At 32.5% G+C, this 23,205-nt stretch overlaps 1 protein-coding gene across 2 annotated transcripts in view; it reads left to right on the forward strand.

Annotated features, from left to right (window-relative positions):
* LOC148623489 (RNA-binding protein 34-like) overlaps window positions 1-23,205 on the forward strand; it is a 34,433-nt gene that overhangs the window by 1,336 nt on the left and 9,892 nt on the right. For both annotated transcript variants that reach the window (XM_088565329.1, XM_088565328.1), the window contains exons 2-8: window positions 4,486-4,632; window positions 9,075-9,250; window positions 9,586-9,712; window positions 12,749-12,808; window positions 13,202-13,245; window positions 15,821-15,904; window positions 16,670-16,730. In XM_088565329.1, the coding sequence (XP_088421455.1) occupies window positions 4,492-4,632; window positions 9,075-9,250; window positions 9,586-9,712; window positions 12,749-12,808; window positions 13,202-13,245; window positions 15,821-15,904; window positions 16,670-16,730 (693 nt within the window). In that variant the 5' untranslated portion in view covers window positions 4,486-4,491. The remainder of the gene's footprint in view (window positions 1-4,485; window positions 4,633-9,074; window positions 9,251-9,585; window positions 9,713-12,748; window positions 12,809-13,201; window positions 13,246-15,820; window positions 15,905-16,669; window positions 16,731-23,205) is intronic.

Genomic DNA, 23,205 nt, shown 5'->3' on the forward strand with positions numbered 1-23,205 from the left:
ACTAGCCCTACTGACTTTTTTTATCTTGAATAAAGCTTTTCTAGCCTTTTCCATCAGCAAAGATACAGCTAAATTAAATTTACCATTATAATGTAACATGACACCAAGATAACAATATTTTGGTACTGTTTGAATGATATCATTATTGTATGTAAACTCATTAATATAAGATCTACCATTTGAATTAAATACAATAACTTAAGATTTGGACACATTAACATATAATTTCCAATTACAGCAATATTCATGAACAATATTTAAACTAGTTTGTAAACCTTGTTTACTTTCAGATAATATAACTAAGCCATCAGCATATAAAAGACAATTTACTGATATATCCCCAATTTTACAGGATTGTAATTATTTGACTTTAATACCTTTACAATGTCATCTAAAAAAATATTAAATAGTAAAGGGCTCAAAACATCACCTTGTTTGACACCACATTCTGATTTGAATGTGGAACTTAGTCCATTTGAAAATTTGATTCTATTTGTAGTATTATGTTACATAGAAAATATTATTTGAAATAGTTTTGGAGGAACATTTGCTGACGCAAGTTTGTAAAAAAGACCAATCTACCAAATGGTATCAAAAGCCTTACGTAGGTCAATAAAAGCAGCAAAAACTTTTCTTTTCTTGTTTTTATAGTGGTCAAAAATGGATTTGATTGAAAATAGATAGTCATCAGTTCTACTGTTTTCTCTGAAACCAATTTGGTTTTCACTTAGGAGAGATTTGCTGTTTGTAAATTCCAGCAGTCTAGCATAAATTATTCTATTAAAGAGTTTTCCTAAATTAGAAGTTATAGAAATTCCCCTATAATTACTGGGGTCAGTCTTATTACCTGATTTATGAAGAAGAACCAAAAAGCTCTCATTCCATAGTTTAGGAAATGTTCCTTTGAGGAAAATGCAGTTATATAATTTTTCAAGAGGTTTGAGAATAGTATTCCCACTATATTTTAACATTTCGTTAGAGATCATATCTGTGGAAGTACTTTTTCCAAGTTTCAATAGTTTAATAACCTTTGCTATTTTGTCTACAGTTTTCTTGTTATCAAATATATTTTGAGCTGGCCCTTCATTAATATTTTTCATAGCTTGTTCAAATTTTTGGTTTATGTTATCATAAAAAGCTGAATTATTACTATCAGTTTTATTTAAGTTTTTGAAGAAATTTACAAATTCTTCTTTTGGTTAAGTATCATCGGAATCATGACTCAAGTTCGACCGATCTAGTTTATTTACTAGGTTCCAGAATGATTTTGGATCATTATCAATGCTATTATTCATTTCAGCATATAATTTCTGTTTATATTGTTTTTTTTTCATTTTTACAAATCCTTCTATATTTTGACTTATAAGTATAATACATTCTCCTGTAATATCCATTACTAGGATTTTTGTTAACAAGTTTCTCATAACATTTAACCAACTTCTTTAAATCTGCACATGATTGTGCATACCAAGGTTGTCTAGTAGGTTTTGTACCTTTTTTCTTTCTGTTTGGTGACTGGTTGACGTATTTAGCAAATTGCTTAGCACATTCTATTAATATAGAATTGAAAGAGTTAGTGATTTGGTCACAATCTTCAAATTCAGAACTCATATAATCCAAAAATTTACCTTTAAATTCATTATTATTGATTTTTTCATTAAATAAGCATTTGGCTTCCTTAGACCATATAAATTTACGTGGGAGGGCATCTAACTGAACAGTTCTATGTCACTGTGACAGATAATCTATAAAAAATGTACAACTAATTGGGCGATGATCAGAAAATGGTACATATACCAGATAAAAAATGTAGAGATATCCAACAGAACTTAATAGATCTTGTGACACTAAAGTGTAATCCACTAGACTGCAACCATTATATGTGATGCAAGTAAATTCACCCTTTAAATCTCCAATCATTCTCCCATTTAAAATTCTCATTCTGGTTTCTTTACAAAAATTGAGCAACAAATTGCCACTATTATTGGTGTGTTTGTGATCAAGATTATTTCTTGACATTAGAATATCAACTTTATGATTCAAATCATGTATATTTACAAATTCAGAATCATTATCGAATACAATATAATCTGGTTTTATGTTAGTATAGGCATTGAAATCGCCTTGAATTATAACATCACCAAGTCTACAATATTTTTCAACATCAGACAAAAGAACAGAATAAATTGACTCAATATCATTTACTTTATCATTGGAATATTCAGGTGATATATATACAACTCCCAAAAAGATATCTTTCTTGGTCTTAAAAAATAAATGATCTAATTTTATCCATACAATATCAGCATGACTATTTTTCATGGGTTTTATACCCTTTTTAACTTCTGGTTTGACAAAAATACTTATCCCCCCAGAATGACGCCTTGCTTTTTTGTGTTTTTTTCTACTGCTTGAATGGACATTTTCAAAATTTGCGATATTAATATCATTAGTTTCACCTGTCCAAGTTTCGACAAAGCTAATAATACTAAATTTATCAATTATGTTTTTGAACTGTGGGGTCATTCACCTTATTTTCTGTCAGACCCTGTATATAACAATTAGTTTGGTGTTTTTATGTGGAAGGTTTTCATTTGTTTCCTTTGAAGCTATACATCAATAATGTGACACATTCATTGATTAAACAAACTTCATACAATTTGTAATGAATTGAATTTTGAAATCTGTATAGATGATAAAAAAAATTACAATTTTAAAAATCAAAGACCAAAGTCTTCAAAGTTGCTAATTGTCAGATATTCTCTGCAACTTGCAATGGCTATATATCGATATTGGGCCCTGATAATGTATATGAACCTATATAGTCTTCTTCTTTAGTTATACAGCATAACTTCGTCCTGCCAAAGATTACTTGCTGTCGCATGCCTGGAGTAAGGATATAAAAATTAAAGGAACTATTTCAGAATTCAATTAGCAATTTACATCATCAAAAAGAAAATTTTTATATACAAGTTAAAACTATTTACAGTATAGACTTTTGTGTTTATATTATGTTGGAGAAAACAGCTGGAGTGAGCTGTTCTCTGAAGGTTTCAACTGTAGTGTATGAAATTACTGTTTGTGGTAGTAGGTTCCATTGGACTGTTCATGAAAAAAAATGACCATTTGTAGGTATCTTTTGAGGCTGTTATATGCCTAAATGTATGATTGTGGTTTTTTCTTGTTCTGGTATCTGATGAAATTAACACAGTCGATGGTATGGCTATTAGCTGGTGTGAAATTTTATATAACATGATTAATCAGGTTTTAAGACGGCGCTCCACTAGCATAGGGCAACCAAGAACATGTCAATCATGTTGGTAATACTACTAGTGTTGTGGTAGCTATTGCACACATACTGGGCAGCTTGTCTCTGTACCATTTCAATTTTATTTTTTTGTTCCGAAGTATGTGGATCCCACATAGTGCAACTGTACTCTAGTTTAGGTCTTACTATCGATAGATATGCCCTTGTCAATTGTAACAAGTCCCGTTTGAATCAGAAACTTGGTAATATTACATAAATTCAATGCTAATTGGTCATTTCATCTTTTAATGTAAACTTCGCATTCTCATACAAGCAATAAACACACATAGGCATGTGTATGATATTTTTAAAAAGAGGTACATTTTTTTAGCAATTTTTGGGTCACTTATGATATTCACCAGGGAACCAGATTAGGTACCAGATTAAACAACTGGCAATGAATATTTATAGATATTGGGGCCTGCCAATGTATATGTGTATGTATATGACCTATATAGTCATTAGTAATTAGTAACAATGTTAGCAACTAAAAAACAAACAAGAAGCCAAATTAATACTTTTTTTCTCATGAAACTGTATTTCATATATTATCTTCTTTTCATCTTTTTATTTTCAAAGTCAAAAAAATTATAAACAAAAAAAATAAAATAAATGTTGAGATTTATAATATAAAAATCAATAAAATAAAAACTTTTTCTGTGGATAAACCACCAAAATATTATCTTTGACTTCTTGTCCTTTGACTTTCTGTCATAATTTCATAATATATCTCTAATAGACCTTTGCATACAAATTTGATAAGCATGCAAGACATATACTTTATTTTGTGGCAGATAAGGGTCAAATGCAGGTATGGCTTGAATTTAATATCCAAATCTTCAACATGTGTTCAGGGTTTGACCATTTCAGACATGTCTATCTGCATATTATTATGCATTGAGTGACATTACAGTTCCAACTATTGCAATTTAAATACATATACATTGTACTAGAAATTAAACAAACTTCCACATAAGTTATTGTCATGAATTACATCTGACTTCATTTTGTCAGTTTGTCAAACTTCAGGGCAATTCAATGTACCTTGGTTTACCTTGATCCTTCAGTTTTGTACATGTATAATAAAAAAAAAACAAAAAAAATAGTTAATTTTGGCAAAGAGAGACAGGTATTTTATGACATTGTTTACAAATTGTTTTGATTTTTGAAAATTGTAGGACAAGATGAAAGAGGAGTACAAGATTGGAAGTCTTTCAAAGGTCATTCAACAAGCTTCAAAATTAAAAGGGAAAACTTCATCAGATGGAGAACTTTGCAAGCTTGCTGAATTATTTGCACCTCCAGTTAAAAATATATGTTCTAAGGTATTTCTTATTTTATTCATACTTGTATAAGGGTTCAAGTATTGAAAGTCTGTAGAATACTAATAGTTAATGCCTGGAACTTCCCTATTGTCTCTGAACACTACACAAAAGTAAAGTCCAAACATAATTCCTTTTTTATCATTCAGTACATCTTTTATAACTTGCAAATATGTTTCTTAGCTCAGTGATATTCTATAATTTTTGCAAATAAAATTAAGATCTAATCTTCAAATGAACTGAAGATTTGTGGGACTTCCTTTTGGATGTTCAGTAATAAATTAGCATTAAGGGAATGAAGTTCTTCCAGTATTGTGCCAAGAAGCATTAAATGTACTAAGGATGTTCCACTCAATACAATTAGGTAGGAAAGTTCAAATTGATAAAAAGTGTCTAGTATTGATCAAGGAAATTATTTTCTTCAGCTGAAATTGGCTCCATTTGAGTATATAATTACAGTGTAAGATGATACTTTGTTGAAATATATGTAGTTTTGAATGTGATGAAACGGAAAAAAATTTGGAATTGTGTGTGAAGTTGGATACTGTATAGATTACATGTTTAACTTCAGACATTCAGTTTACACATTTTAGGAAAATAGAGAGAAAAAACAGTGCTAACAGCACTGTGATTGATTGGAAGTCCTTCAGTAGGCCTTAAAGAAACTATATTCAAAAATATAAGTGAAGGTGGTTATGTTATACAGAAAAGTATGAAAATAGAGGTTTTACTTTGTAACCAGTCAAAAAATATTTCATGATATACATGTATAGCAGATCTAAGGAAATGAACTTTGGAAGAGTTGTGTGTTTGAACAATTTCATCAATTATCTTGAGATATGATGAATCACCCCCTGCCTGGTTTTTAGACAGAACCATACTTTTTCCTAAACATTTGAGATTTATGATTTAAAAAGTTAAATATTTTGAAAATGATTTAATTAGAGTATGTTAATGCGTGTGTTGTTCTACTGTCATTACATATTATTGTTATTTTGGTGTACATATATCCTTATAGATACATGTGTATACATTTAATCCTTATGAATATCTTAAAAAAAAAGTGAAACCCAGTACCAGAATCCCACTTATTAATTCTTGTGGTAGGAATTTTGTAAAATTCTTCAGAAATGTTCCCAAGTATAAAGGCATGGAAATAGGCTTATAAAAAAATATTGGTTACCATGCTCATCCCCCGTGCAGGTCCGGGTGATAAAAGAATAGGCCTGCAGCAGCGCTAAGCTTGTCGTATAAGGTGACTAAATAGTGCTCAGAAACCTAGCCGGGGGCTAGGCACTCTGCCCACAGAGCAACTGGGATGTGTGCCCCAGGTGGTGGAATGGGGTACCCCTGGCGTGTTACATGCTGGGGTTGTCAGGCTATAATACGGAAAACCTGACCGCAAAGCATTGTGGTGCACCGTGTTGGGAAAGATGCCACGTTCCTCGCACGTTAAAGAACCCTGCTGTGGTATTCGATAGGAGTAGGAACCTTTGCGCTCTGCCACAGGAGGCTAAATTGCCCGATCTTACCCATCCCCCCTTTTTCCAGTGGCAATTAAAATTTGTCGACTCTATTATCCTTGTGACCCATCTTTTTTTTTTCATTTCATGTTCATTATATCATCCATTTCATGTTCATTGTCTGAATGTAGCTGAAATATTGCTGCTTGGACGTTAAACCCCAACAAACAAACAAACAAAAACAAACCATGCTCAAAGTAAAGATTTAGCAGTTAAAAAATATGTCAAATCGTGAGTTTTTGAAATTTCCAGAATTTAATTTGGACATCTGTGGCCTAGTCTATTTTAATGATTGACTCATGTCACACTCCAGTAGATTGGAAATTGTCTGCTTTATTTTTAAGATCTTTAAAAATGAACTAAAATGTGTTTAATCTGTCTAAAAAGAACCTTTTATTGTTTCTTGCCAAAAGAAAAACTTTTGAACCATATCCATGTGTATCTCACATACTTCTCACATTAATACTTTTTCAAACTTGCTGTATGAAAAGGTATCCATTAGTTGATGGTATTAAAGTGGGGGTCACCATTCAAATAAGAAAAAAAAACACATTAGTGTACCATTTCTGCTGAGTTGTTTTGGTTATTGGATGTTTTGTATGCAGAATGCTTTGTTTGACAATGTTACGTCATAATACATGTACAAAAATGTATACAGACAGTAAGTTTTCACAAACCTCAACTTCCGTTTTGAAGGAGAAACTAAAATAACAATGTGAACTGGGTTGAAAAGGGTATATTTAAAAATTATAAATAAAAAAAATAATAATAATAAATGAAAGACATCGGAATTACATAATTAAGGAAGAATCTGATAGAAACCAGCATGGTCATGCCTCTTTGCTTTATTTCTAGTGGTAACGTAAAAATTCATTTTCACATTTTGTATTAGACATATTTATACATCAGTAGCAAAAGATTAGCAATGTTCTCACAGTATTCACTTGACATTTCAACATGTGTATCCAGCATTTTAACAATAGAAGTATCTTTTCATGAACAATAGAGAAAGTGAATATTTTCACAACAGTCGCCGATGAAGTATGAATGAGCCTTAAGTATTACAGTGTACATGCAGTACAGGGCACATATGATGCTGTATGATGCAGAGTCACTGCCTTATTTATTTTCCTGCTTGTGTTATTTTTGTGGAATTATTAATTCTTAACATGACTACCCTATCATATTTAAAAGAAGAAAGTGTGTCTGTGTACACATTTTGTGTACTCAGAGCCTCAGGGGCCCCGTGCAGGTCTGGGTGTCAAAAGAATAGGCCTGCAGCAGCACTAAGCTTGTCGTAAAAGGTGACTAAATAGTGCTCAGAAACGTAGCGGGGGCTAGGCGCTCTGCCCACAGAGCAACTGGGTTGTGTGCCCCAGGTGGTGGAATGGGGTACCCCTGGTGTGTTACATGCTGGAATCGTCAGGCTATAATACAGAAAACCTGACCGCAAACCATAGTGGAAAGATGCCACGTTTCTTGCACATTAAAGAACCCTGCTTTGGTATTCGATAGGAGTAGGAACCTTTGCGTTCCGCCACAGGAGGCTAAATTGCCCGACCCTACCCATCCCTTCCTTTTTTCTTTCGGCAATCAAAATTTGTTGACCCTATTATCCTTGTGTCCCATCCATTTTTTCATTACATGTTCATTTTATCATCCCATTTCATGTTCATTGCCTGAATATAGCTGAAGTATTCTGCTCAGGCATTAAACCCCAACAATCAATCAATCAATCAGAGCCTCAGGGACTCCACATACACAACTGAAATACTGCAGTTTCATTGGTCAAGAGCATATTCTTATTAAATGTTTAAAAAAGGTTTAAAAAAAGAATGAAACAAATTTCCCCTCTTTCATTCAGCAATTTCCTATTTGTATAAACAGGCATACAAAGAAAAAACACAGTTTGATTTTTTACTATTAATTCAAAAAAAAGGAAAGAATACAGTGCACCGTCGTTATATCACCATCGTGGTCCCTCACTTGTTGCCACACTTTTCCAAGTACTCTTAAATAAATCCTTGCCACCCTCGTATGTTGCCAAACTTTGGCCTGGTCCCAAAGGTGGAGATATATTGAGGGCACACTGTATATCAGAACTTTTTGTGTACTACAAAAACGGATAAGTAGGGACCCAGAAGTTTTTTTTCTGAGATGGATATTTTTCTTTTTTTTTCCATTTTACATATCTAAACTCCTATAGTATTTCACCATTTCTTTCAAGCCAGTTATGTTCGGTACAACCATATCTAATTTATATCTATAGACATAATATTTTGCTATAATTGATAGTAAAGTTCCATTAATATAACCGATTAATACATTCTTTTTATATCTGAGAAGAGAATCTTTAAGATATCTTACAAATTGTTGTATAATAATTAAATTGCGTGGTATATGTGCATTCATAAAATATCTGTTCAATGGTCTCATCAAAAGTTTTACAAAAGCCACATTTTCTAGATTTTACATAACCAATTTTAAATAGAAAAATGTTTGTAGATAAAATTCTATGATGAAGCTTATATATGAAAATGTTTTAAATATGTGTTATTACAATATTTTTGCAATAGTTAAAAATTGTTCTTCTATTAAAAATTCTCCATATCAGTACACTGTTGCCATTCTTCTATTTTGTGAATAGGCATAACAAAAATGTTCTTTACCAAGTCAACATACTAATTTTCTTTGCACAACACATATTTTCTAAAAAATTATTATGTACTCTAACATTAACTGATTCCTCTGCAAACATCTTCAATACAAATCTTAACTGCCCTGGGGATACTAGAAAGAAGACTGTGATACTTGAGGAAATCTTTGGTCAGGAATGTTTATCCAAGTACATTTGAGTGATTCAGGTTCTTTAGAGCCTCTAGTTTATGACGGTTTTATCACTCTGAATTTGATTTATTTAAGGAATCAGTATCTGTGTTATCAAGGACTCAAGATGATGGTGGAAGGAAACAGAACGACAAATTAAAGAAGACAAGTTCAAGTACTAAAAAAAGAAAATTAGAAACTTGTGAAGAATTAAAAGATCAGACTGGATATGATCCACCCCCGGGTATTGTTCATGAGTCACTAATAAACAGGTAATCATAATTTATTGAACAATCACAGAATGGATATGATCCTTCTGACCCCGGCACCCCCTCCCCGTTATTGATTATGTGTCTCTGATAAACAGGTTAAAATGGTTCATCTATCAATAACAGACAATTATCACATGATTAGACTCAGATCATGTTAATTATTGTTTCTCTTATCTCCTTCATTAGTTGACTGTGCAATAGAATGACATATGGTAAAGAAGTCTGGTAACACTTGGTAAAGAAGTCTGGTAACACTTGTGTTTAAAAATTACATAATTTGTTAATGTTATCATGGTACTGTGAAATAAATTATTCAGATGTCTTCTTATTGTTAGGCATGATGAAAATGATGAAAAAGGAAAACCTTCAGGAAGAAAACCAAGACACAAAAACAGGAGAGATAGGACAAAAGATCCAAGAACGATATTTGTAGGCAATCTGCCCATAGCATTTGACAAAAAGGTAACACATTGTAACATAATTTGAATAATTTTCCTAGACAAAAACATTTTAATGCTAGCCTTTAAGAATGAGGAGCAGATCATCCTTTTGAATTGACATAGACCAATTGACTGGCTAATATTGTTTTCTTTGTTGACAACCTGCTATCCAGTTATGTCTTGACTTTGTTTAAATGATGTTTAAGTGACTCTCTCTATAAATAATCCACTTTAGTTTCCACTTGATTAATAAAGATATCAACTAGATCAACTGATTTTAAAGATTTTACAACTCCTCTTAAATAACAGACATGTATGCATATGTTTTGAAAGTTGGTAGAATTATTTACTGCAGTCAACATTCAAAGCTGTTCAGATATTGTTTTTGCTCTGTCTTTAGCTGCTCAAAGTTGTCACTGAAACATAAGATTACATACTAATATACGAATGAATTCACCTTATATAGGGAAAATGAAAAAAGTAATATATAAATATATATACTTCAGTTATTCATTACATACATGTAATAAGAATTTCATGTGGATGCAATATATGTAATTTCATTTTTCAAGCCCCGTGCAGGTCTGGGTGTCAAAAGAATAGGCCTGCAGCAGCGCTAAGCTTGTCATAAAAGGCAACTAAATAGTGCTCAGAACCCTGGCCGGGGGGCTAGAGCACTCTGCCGACAGAGCAACTGAGTTGTGTGCCCCAGGTGGTGGAATGGGGTACCCCTGGTGTGTTACATGCTGGGGTTGTTAGGCTATAATACGGAAAACCTGACCGCAAACCATAGTGGTGCACCGTGTTGGGAAAGATGCCACATTCCTCGCATGTTAAAGAACCCTACTGTGGTATTCTCCTGGAGTAGGAACCATAGGGCTTTGCCACAGGAGGCTAAATTGCCCGACCCTACCCACCTCCCCTTATTTCCAGTGGCAATCAAAATTTATCAACCCCATTATCCTTGTGTCCCATCCCATTTTTCATTTCATTATCATTTCATGTTCATTTTATCATCCACTTCATGTTCATCGCCTGAATATATCTAAAATATTGCTGCTCAGGCTTTGAACCCCAATCAATCAATCATTTTTCAAAATTGGTATAACTGTTATTCAGCATTATAAACATTTAGTTGTTGTTTGTGAAACCCTTCTGAATAAAACCAAGTACCGGTACTTATTTTTAGTTTATTTTGTGATAAGGTCAAGGAATTTTCAAAAATTTTGTCAGTTGTTAGAACATTCAATATAACATTATATAGTGACTCATAATATGCAATCAGTGGGCTATATTAAATTGTTAAAAAATCCATAACTGAATGATGCTATCAAAAACATAAACTAGTTTTATATTTTGAATTGAATGCCAGGAACTAGTTATAATAGATAACACAATATCATACAATAATAAATATTTACTTATTTATTTCAATTGAAAAGCCTTAGAAACTTAGAAAATACATCCTTGTATTTACACGAAAGATGTAAAATAATTTTTTGACAAGAACCAATGCATTCTGAAATAGACCCCTATTGTATTACATTGTTGTCAAATGTAAACACAAATGGTGGATGCTGAACATTTTAAAATGTATTTTTATCTCCATCACCAATACTGAAAGCAGGTCTAGTAGCCATTAACTCTGTCCATCCCTCTTTCATACATAGTGAATAACTTCTTTTGTAATCTGTGACTCCAAAATTCAAAGTTAGTACAGTATTTATATACATATTGAAGATCTGCACCACTTCCTATGGAGAAATTCTTATATTTTTAGCATGTTGAAAATTATAAGCCATTTATACTGATGTGAATTGTACCTACCTTTTGTAAAGCCAAATAAAAAAGTATCTGTGGGTTCAGTCACCTGACTGACCCTAGATTTTTTTTTTGGCCAAAGTGAAAATAATAAAATGAAATAAAAAATCAACTAACCTTACCTGGTTATCCAAATTCAGCATTTATAATAGTAAACAACAAAGGCTGTGCACAATAGAACTGAAATTTGTAAAATTTCAGCCCGTTGATGTTTTATTCCTATTTTTGATGATTGTTTAGTGAACAGTTGTAAATAATATTTTCATTAAACACTTGCATCTCCATCAGGATTTAGCGACATTTCAAGCTGACCTTGCTAGTTGTTTTAGAAAAAATATAAATAAAAACAAGAATAATTTTCCAACCTACCGACCATATTTTATTCAAAAAGGTGACTGGAACTACACATAATATTTTTATTTGACCTAATCTGTAACTCAAATTGGTTAAGACAAATATTATTTGCTGGTAAACTTTGTAAACGTGGTTGTCAGGCAATACCTTGAGTAAAAGTGTGTGGATCTCTATGAAATTGTATTACATATTAGATTCTATACCAAAAAAGGAAGATTTTGATGGATTTAAAGGGTTATTGCCCTTACTTTTTAGGAATAAGAGGCCATAGTGGGGTCAGATTTTAGATTTTTCTTTGACTTTGTATAAATTATATAAATTACTTATTTTTATGTCTCATTTTGCTAATTTTAGAATTTGACCACTTTCATTTTGGTCAGAATCTAAGCTCTGTATTGGGTCAGGTATAAAAGTCTATAAGGTGCATCATGGTTGAATGTTTTGTCCATACTTGCCCCATTTGTTCAGGGTTTGATCTTTGTGATTGTTTCAAGCTGCATGCTGCAAAACATTTTATTGCGCAGTGACATTACATCATTACCACTATATGGCATTTACTCACTGAATTTTGACTTTAAGCTAGCTGGAACTGTAATGGAAAGCTTCAAACCTTCACATGTTCTGCTGAGTTATGTATACAGGTGAATATACATGTAATAGTATAAGATCTGGGCCACAAATCTTTTGTTCTGAAGTCTGATGATTGTGAAAGGATATCCCTAAACAACTGATGTCAGATAATCATGGGATTCTTTTGAGATGATTTCCTTGAATAAATATGAAATATAGAAGTTTTTTTCTTTAGAAAATTCATTATATTGCAGCTATTTCATGCATCCAAATAATATAATGTTTTAGAATGTCAACATGTTGAATTTTTTAGCAACTGAAGAAGCTGTTTCTACCTTTTGGAGCTATAGAAAGTTTAAGATTCCGTTGTGCAGTAAGTGGTAATAACTCTTCATTTTACATTGCTACCATAATTGCTGTTATTCGTTCAAATGTATTTTAACAAATGTTGTAGATGTTCATGGAAATTACCAGTAGGAGCAAGGGACCCTTCATGCAAGTCAAATTTTCATGATTGCTTGTCTTCCTATAAAAATAATGTGGAAATAATGAAATATAGGAATGTTAATTATGAATGATCAGGAAACTGGATATAAATTGAACTTATATGTGTTGAGTGTTGGTACAAGGATATTCAAGCCACTTGTCTCTTGTTTGTTGCTGTGTACCATAATTATTGGTATCAGACAAGGCTAATAAATCATCTTCGTTTTATTTCACCGAACAGGGATCTCTTACATATCATTTTTTTATTTTATTTCCATAGCCTCCTGCTGATTTGAAGTTACCTAAGAGAGCCATTGCTATCACGTAAGTTAAATTCATTGCACATTAACAAAAATGGGTAGGAAACCATTTAGAATATAATTTAAAAACCTCAACCAACCCCCCCCCCCCCCAAAAAAAAAAAAAAAAAAAAAAAGACTATATCACCATGTCTCCAAGGAGAGACAAGTTAACACAGGGGTTTTAACATGTTGAACTACTCAAGTAATTTTTATAATAGATGTTCATGAAAAACTGCATCATACAATCATTGTCTTCATGCACTGATACAAAGTATAGAATACAGTTGTACATGTACATTTCTGCTTATATTTATTATCAATAATTATCCAAAATCACTATGTGATGTATCAACTTATCATGTGGAACATCATGTGTGGTAGATAACTGATTAATCTGTTTGACAGGATTTATTTTTAGTAAGTTTTTATTGAAGTTTTATTTCTTCTTCATATCTTATTGAAATTTATAGTTGTTGCAAAATATTCTTTGCATAATGAGTGATATATTTTGGTGAAGGATTATCCATTGGACTTGCTGAAAACGGACTATCCTATGCCAAAAGAACTTGCATTCTTTCCACCCTGAAGCCTTATATACCTACAGAGTGTATTACCCTAATATTGTATATATCCATTAGTAAAGTGACTTAGTTATGGTCTTACTTGTTATTATACTGTAATCGTTCTTTTATATAATCAACTTGATTAAAAAAATAATTTGGACTGCACTATAAACACAATAACAGTATAGTGACAGGAAATAAAAAACAATATAGGAATATGGCATGAATCGGATAAAAAGGCATGGCACAGCCTCATTTTAAGCTTCATTCATTTATTGTTTTTATTTCAAGTGATTACACTGTTATTGTCTATTTATACCCCATGTTGGTCTGTCTATCTGTTCATTCATCATCACTATGCTGATGCCATGATACAGCCTTCATTTTTTGACAAATTTTCTTCAAACAGGATTGAAGTGTTGGCTATCATAAAAGCATGGATGGTATTAATTTTCACCCTACATTTTGTAATATGTTGATAATGATTTCCATAAAGAACATATACATTTATCCATGTCACATGCTATCAATTTTTTAGGTCACCTGGCCAAAGGCCATGTGAGTTATTGCCATCAATTTGTGGGGATTTTTTATCCTTGGCTGCTGTTACTAAAAATAGTAAATAGGGGACAGTAGTTTTCCACATATCTCCAAAACAGTTAGGTTTAGCCAAATTCTGACTGGATAAAAGTATTCAGCATGATGAAATCTATCTATGGTCAAATTTTTGTTTTTAATCTGTTATCCATGTTGGGGTTATTGCCCTTTTTTGGCTATTATTAACATTATTTCTTTCTAAAATCTTCTTCTCTGACACTACTTGACCAATTGGAACCAAACTTGGTGTGGATGTTTCTTGGGGTATCCCTGCATAGAACTGATATAGAAATTTTTGATCCATCGAAAAACATTGCCACCATTACTAAAAATAGAACTTATGGGTCAGACAAGTTTTTTGTATATATCTCCAAAACTGTTAGGTTTAGCCAAATTCTTTCAGTTGCTGAAATGATCCTTATTATAAGGCCTACAAAAGTCTGCAGGCATCAAAGTTGTCAGATGACTTCTTGTAAGAGTTGTTACCCTTGAAAGACAAAAAATGACTATTTATTAACAGTTTTCAGCCTATATCTCAAAAACTATAATAGGTAGAAAAAATTTTCAATTGCTGAAATGATCCTTATGATAAGTCCTACCAATGTCTTCTTGAGTCAAAATTGTTGGACAACTCCTTGTTAAATTTATTGCCCTTGAAAAACAAACTTTAACAAGGTGAGCTATTCAGGCTCCTGGGAGCCTCTTGTTTTTTGTCAAACTTCTATCAAATTTAAGGAAATGTTGTGGTTAGAATTTTTTCACTGATATTCTTTGAAGGAGGGGGTACTTTCTTTGGTGTGATGTTCATTATGAGAATATGGGGCATGTAAGCATGCTCACTGAGGTTCTCCCAATTGGCTATCTTCTCAGAGCATCAATTAACTGATTCATTTTAATTGTCTGCATTAAAGGGCTCGAAATAAAATTTTTACCATGTCAGAGTTATCATCTTAGCCTAATGTCCTTTCACCTTTAAACCATGTCCGAGTTGCCGTCATAGCCTAATGCCCCTTCACCTTTAAACCATGTCAGAGTTGTCATTATAGCCGAATGCCCCTTCACCTTTAAATCATGTCAGAGTTGTCTTCATAGCCTAATGCTCTTCACCTTTACACCATTTCAGAGTTGTCATCATAGCCTAATGCCCATTCACCTTTACTCCATGTCAGTTTTCATCGTAGCCTAATGCCCATTCACCTTTACTCCATGTCAGTTTTCATCGTAGCCTAATGCCCCTTCACCTTAAAACCATGTCAGAGTTGTCATCATAGCCTAATGCCCCTTCATCTTTATGTCATGTCAAGAGTTGTCATGCTTCGTTTTAACATTCTTCAAATTTAAACAAAAAGTTATAAGTTGTTTTCGGATAAACTTCTTGGCTTTAGGTGTAGTTTGTGCCACTTTATGATACAATGAATTATGTGCATTTCTTTACAGGAAGACCTTCCACAAGGACAGACATAATATCATATCATATGTGTGCTATGAGAAAGAGGAGAGTGCACAAAAAGCTCTAAAACTGTGAGTAGTATTTCTATATGCTTGTCTAACTTTAACACTTCCTCCAACATAAGATAAATCTTTAAATTTATAGAATCTTAGAATTGATAGCAATTCTTCTTTGAAGAAGGTTTGAAAAATTATAGCTGTGAAAATGTTCATCTCAAACTAGCACTTCATATGGCACCAATTAAACAATAGCTCACCATCCACTTAAAACTTTCCTGAAAAGGTGGAAGTTCTCCAGATGAATATAATTTGTTCTGTATATTTGTTCTTTATTTGGAAATTGTGATGTAATGTTTGAAAACGTGAGTTGAAAAGCTACTCATTATTGGTTTGATAAATTTGTTACTTCAACTGACCCCAATTAACCATTATAGGTTGTTGAGAAACTTGTAGTTGTTCTTAACTGATTTTCTTGTTATGCAGAATTTTGCCTTTTTCCACTGCAGTTGTTTTTATACACGCCATAATCCATTTTGCAGATGATATATACTGCACCAAATATCACAAAACTTTGTAGGGTAGTAAATACATGATATGTTGTTGTGTATAATACATGTACTATGAATTAAAGATCCTCTGAGTTTTGTGGGAGTTTTACCCTTTGAACTATAAAAACAGAAAACATACCTTTTTGTAGGCAAAACAAACTTTCATTTTGCCTTCATTAATTTTTGTTGACATTGTAAAGTTTTGTCTGTTCTTGAGATGAGTCAATTTTCATCATTGTATTAAAATAGCAATAGAAACAAATGATGTATTTTTTTTTGTAAATTTCAGAAATGGGAAAGAGGTTGATGGTTTTCACATCAGGGTTGATATTTCTAACAATGCCAAAAAGGTTTGTCTTCAACTGTCTAATAACTACAATGTTTTTATAACCCATGCAAACTAAGTTTAGGGTGGGGTATATAGGAATCACATTGTCTTCTGTCTGTCCACATTTTATTTATAAGCCCATCTCGTCCAAAACACTTTTTAAAATTAAATGAATAAAATCATTTTTTCAGGCATTTTTTTATGAATTTATATCTAATAATTAAAATCACAATGTTTAAAAATTTCTAATTTTACATTTACAAGTTTAGGGACATTATTAATAAAAGGTAGCATGATTTCCTTTATTTGGTCTATCGTGTCAGGTCCATGTACATGTATTTCCATGCATATTGTGAAAGTTTGTTTGTTTGTTTGTTTTTTGTTGTTTTTTTTTTGGGGGGGGGAGCAGTTTAGCACTGCTGTCAATCAAATTTGTCAAACACAAATATTAAAGTCAAGTACAGTTATATACGAAAATCAGAAAAATATATGTGTGTGGGTGGCACATGATGGTTACCAAAATGGAATTTAATTTGATTTTTGAATTTTCATACAGAAAAGATTGAAATAATAGGCAAACATTGATTTTATAAATAATGTAATTTGTAGTGCTTTTTAAGTAAATATCCCTTCATAGAATAGTGGTCTAGTGTTTTCTTTGTATAAAAAATATTTTGGCAAAGCAGAAAGGTATAAAGACAATTCATTCAATAACAGTTAAGTGGCATGAATGTCATATTCTGATGGCCAAGCTTTTTATTATATCCCCCACGAACAAAGTTCAGGTATATAGGAATCACTCTGTCTGTCGTGCAGACTTGTGTCTGGACCATAACTTTTTTGTTCTTTAACATAGGCATACCATATTTGGCACACGTGTATCCCCATGAGATGATTGCATGACCTCTATTTAACCTTTACCCTTGACCTCATGGTCAAAATTATAGGTTTTTATACCCCCAGTAAACAAAGTTAGGGGGGGATTTTGGTTCCACTTTGTCTGTCCGTCCGTCCATCTGTCCAAATTTTTCTTAGCAGCTTACAGCATTGTTAAGGAACTTAGTGGGATGTAATATAAACAGATGGAGGTGTGCATAGTGTCAGGAATTTATGTTTGGACAAAAATTGTAGAAATGACAGCTGTTGAACTTAAGCATTTTTCAGCAAAACTTGGTATCATGTGTAGTCTGCAATTCCTCCTTAACAACTTGCTGGATAATAAAGAAACTCATTGAAGTGTTAGATTAAGAAATTAAATACCGAAACTCCATTTTATCATTGTTTTACCATTAACTGACCATTTATGCTGTATTATTTTACCCGGAGTGATAGCGAGGGAAAAATATTGGCATAAATGGTCAGCCTGTGGTAAAACAATGATAAAATGGAGTTTCCGTGATTTATTTTGATTCTTATAGGACATTTTCGTGACCTATTACAGTAACCTTAGACTTGCCATTTTTGTCCTGATTTGGCTGTACACTTTGGGCTAGCTATGTCAGTTGAAATGGTCGTTAGTGAAACTATGCTTTGTATTTTTTATAATGAAGGAAAGGGCAAATTAAGTAGAATGATGTTAGGTATGGCAATAGCTGGAATATAATATAACTTTTCTAAAACATAACGTTTAATATTTTTATTGGATTTTTTATCCTTCACGATCAAAATACCTTATGTCACCGCTCTGTCATTGGAACTTGCCTACTATTTCTGAACACTACACAAAAGTATAGTCCAAATATAATTCCTTTTATATCATTCAGTACCTCTTTTATAAGAAATAGATATGTTGCTTGCAATTTATCTGGTCAATAATATTCTGTTATTTATGCAAATAAAATTAAGATCTAGTCTTCATATCAACACAAGATTTGAGGGACTCCATTTTGGCCTTGAAAGATATTTAGTAATAAATTTACATTTAGGGAATTTATTTCTTGCAGTGATGTGTCTGGAAGGGTAAAATGTGTTTAATATTTTCATTTTAACACACTTATAAGTCGAATTATTGTTTACCATTTATAAACAGGAAGTGAAGAGCAGTGATTTTAACCAAGTAAAATTGGCGGGAAAATTCAAATTGATTTAAGTCTAGATTTTAAAAATCTTGTGTTAAGGAAATTATTTTTTTAACTAATATTGGTTCTATTTAAGTATAATTGTTATGTAGGATAAATACTCTGTTAATATAGCTTTAGAATGTAAATGCACATAAACTTTTGGATAGATTTAAAATTGGGGGAAAAGGTGAAATTGAAAAAAAAAATGTAAATGTCTGATGTTGGATCAGTAGTATAGATAGTTTTTCAGTTTATACATATTAAAAAATGAATGTTTTTAATAGTATTTTAAATTCAAATGTATGATCACAATTTTATTTAACATCTTATGATCTTTGAAACTTTGTTTATGCTTCAATTTTCACAAGAATAAGAAATCCCCGGTGCTATCAGCACTTTGATTAAATATGAATTTGATGTTAATTCATGCAACTGAAATATATAATCAAAGCTGATACACATTGGAATGTTACATGTGTTTGTTTACATGATTAAGGTGGGCAGTAATTTACACACAAACAAGCCACATCCAATAAGTCGTGTGCTCCTCTTATAACAACCGAAAATCAACTACAGTTGTGATTTCAAAGCCTGTTAAGGACATCTTATTAGAATAGCCGTGTTGGAATGTGCATATTATCTGGAATTTGTGTTTGGACAAAAATTTTAGAAATGACAGCTGTTGGACTTGTGCATTTTTTTTGCAAAACTTGGTCTCAGGTGTCTGCAACTCCTCCTCAACAACTTACAAGATTGTTATGAAAATTCATAGGGTGTTAAATTACTTTATTGGGATGTGCATATGGTCAAGAACTTATTTTTAAAGTAAATTTGCAATTTTATTCTGTCATTGCGTTGTTAACAAGAATAATAGAACTGATTGTGGTTTGGAGTTCAGTGTTTTTACAAATGAGGACAAATTTGTGTGTAAAAACTGCTGAGTTAATCCCCCATAAGAATTGTTATATGAATTGTATGTCCACATTGGTCCCAAAATGTACAGGGTTCAACTAGATGCAGGGGGTATTAGTCCCAATAGGGGCAATGTCTAATTTAACATAGATTTGTGTCCAAGCCATAACTTCTATGTTCTTTGACATAGTCGTACCATATTTGGCACATGATGGGTGTATCACCATTAGACAGTGTGTCATGTACATTCATGACATTAAATTGACCTTGACTTTTGACTTTTTTTATTAGCATGGATTCCTATGGGCCTACCCTATTTTGCACATGGGTGTATCACTAGGAGACAATGTGTTGTGTACATTCACGATCTCTATATGCCCTTGACAGTCGACCTCAGGGTCATAATTATATGTTTTTTTTTAACATTTATTTGTGCCTGGAACACATTTTTGATGAAGGCTATACATTTTCAGTATGTGGTTGAATCACCATAAGAAAATATTATGGGTACATTAAACTTGACCTTTAAACTCAAATTAAAATAATTTGATTTTTATCAATTTAGATTGAAGATTATATCTAGAATTGATATATCAGTCCCCAAATCCTTTAGATTTGTAAAGCCTGATAGCATCTGCAACAAGGTTCAATGAGATAGTTAGGTCCACTTAATAGATATGTCTCCCCCAACTTTGGTTGAGAAAAATATTGTTTTTGGCTTGTCCGTCTGTGTCTATCTGTTCGCCACAAAGTTTGTCAGCACAACTCCTCTCAAAGAGTAATCAATGGAACTAAGGTTATAGCAGTAATCAAAAGAATGTAATCCAGGGACAAAGACCAGACATGGAAAACAGACATACACAACAAAGAACATAAAGTAACTAAAATCATACATACAAAGTAACTAAAATCATATATACAAAGTAACAAAAGTAAATGAGCAACTCGGACTCCACTAAAAACTGGGAGCATGGACCAGGTGCACCGGTAGGGTAAGCGTCCTCTGTTTTTCTAGATACACCCGCTGAGTTGCTCATGAAAAGTTAAGTCCGGGGTAGACAAACGAGAGAAGGAAAACTATGACCCATTGAATAAATCAGTTTTCATGGTGCTGATGGATACACTATAACGATCCACGAGTTCATGATGACGGCCATAAAACTTCTGTAGTGATGACTTCAATCTTGTAGCCTGTTTGTTAGAGTTCTAGCGCGATACAAAAAGTCTGCGTAATTTGGGCAAGCTCTGGCATAACGTATGAGTTGTGATATGAACACTCCATACGCAGGAGCCGAAGGGATGTTGCCACAGATGAAAGGAAAGTTGACAATTCTGAATGAAAAGTCATCACGTTTGCCGTTAAGTTTGGTCAATAGTTTTCCTTTACCATCGATTTCTAAGTGTAGGTCAAGATATTCAAAAGAATATCATCCAGGGACAAAGACCAGACATTGAAAACAAACATATACAACAAAGAACGTAAAGTAACTAAAATCATACATACAAAGTAACAAAAGCAAATGAGCAACTCGGACTCCACTAAAAACTGGGAGCATGGACCAGGTGCACCGGTATGGTTAGCATCCTCTGCTTTTGTAGAAACACCCGCTGAGTTGCTCATGAAAAGTCAAGTCCGGGGTAGACAAACAAGAAAAGGAAAACTATGACCCATTGAATAAATCAGTTTTCATGGTGCAGATGGATACACCATAACAATCCACGAGTTCATGATGACGACCATAAAATTCCTGTAGTGATGACTCCAATCTTGTAGCAACATAACTCTGTTCCAGAAGCCTATTTGTTAGAGTTGTGATATGAACATTCCAAACTACTGAATCAAATTTTATGAAACTTTGTATGTAGCAAGAACATCATATGTACTTGTGCATATTACCAGGGAATTATAATCATCTAATTTTTGTAGGAGTTACGTCCCTTTGAACATTAAAATTTGCCAAAAATCCTCATTAATTACCTTGTCAGTGCAACTCCTCTGAAACTATTAAACCAAATTTTACGAAATGTTGTATGCAGCAACAACATCATATGTTGTGCATTTTACTAGGAAATTTTGATCCCCCAATTTTTGTAGGAGTTATGCCCTTTGAACATTAAAATTTTCCAAAAATGCTCATTAATTTCCTTGTCAGTGCAGCTACTCTAAAACTATGGACAAAAATTTTAGAAACATGGTATATAGAGAGAACATCATATGTTGTTTTGCACATTACCAAGAAATTTTGACCCCCTAATTTTTGTAGGAGTAATGTCTCTTTGAACTTAGAAATTTGCCAAAAATCCTCACAAGGGGTAGACATATGTTTTTGCAGACAAAAAATAAATTCTATTAAATTCTATTTAATTTATGCCAAAAAAAAAACAAACCCAATAAACAACTTTTACTGTGAACTAAATTTGCTGATTAATTTGGTTTGTATTAACAATTTTCCAATTAAAAATAGTTGACCTGTAGAGTCTTATCACAACCTGCATGTTTTATTTCTATGCTTTTACCTGAATAAACCAGTCTTTCAGTGTTGATATATTCAAGTTACCTATTAATTTTTATACACATAATAAACCATTTGATATTTAGCTTGAAATGAAAACTTGACGAGGTTATAAATACTTATTATTCATAGAATTGAAATATAAAGAGGAATGCTGAGTACCAATTGGAAGAGCTGTATTCAGATATTTCATGCCAGCCCTAGCAGATCCAAATATTTACAAAAAAGAGTAGTGGTTCTGATCAAGAAACTTACATTAAGAAAGGAGTTTCAGGCTACTATTCGCTGCTCATTTTTTGGCAAAATTCTTAACAAAATGGAAGCATAACCACCAAAACCATTCTGATGTATAACCCACTGTGTCAAATATTTTTATTATGGTTACCGCCTCATGACATTTGAAGCCTGGTTATGACAAATAAAAATGAAACTTTGCATAGACGATGACATAGGAATTTCAATAATGCATTTCTTGGGTATTGTGTCAGTCTGTGGTCTGGTGCGTCCTCGATATATTGCCACCTTTGTGACCAGGCCAAATTTTGGCAATTTGTGAGGAATTATTTATGTAGAAACTGCAGTAATTTTAGAAAAAGGGTACTTGTAAAAGTGTGGCAATAAGTGAGGGACCACCATTAAAGAGGGGCGGTATAATGAGGGTGTAATGTATTTGGCTATTTTGGCTATGTGCATGTTATGATACTAGAGCTGTAGGTGCTTGAGGGCCTTAAAAGTGCATGGTAAAATTTTAAGCTTCAGTTTCTTTTTAGTATTCTAGATTACTTACTGTCATGATAAAAACTAATGTCTAACTTGGATTAATTTTTTTATGTTATCGCCTGAACTGTTTTAAAATAATGGACAGAAAAGAACAAAAAAACAAAAAAAACAACTACTGGTATTTCTCTGGTTTCCAAACAGTAGAATGAGGAAAAGAGTTGCATACTCTTAAAAACTGTATAAGTATTGAAGCATGATGTAAATTATAACCACTGGTATATTGTTACTATAC

Source organism: Perna viridis, chromosome 2, assembly GCF_037379345.1.
Source record: "Perna viridis isolate PV_CMFRI_1.1 ecotype Kerala chromosome 2, ASM3737934v1, whole genome shotgun sequence".
In the NCBI taxonomy this organism is placed as follows: Eukaryota; Metazoa; Mollusca; class Bivalvia; order Mytilida; family Mytilidae; genus Perna; species Perna viridis.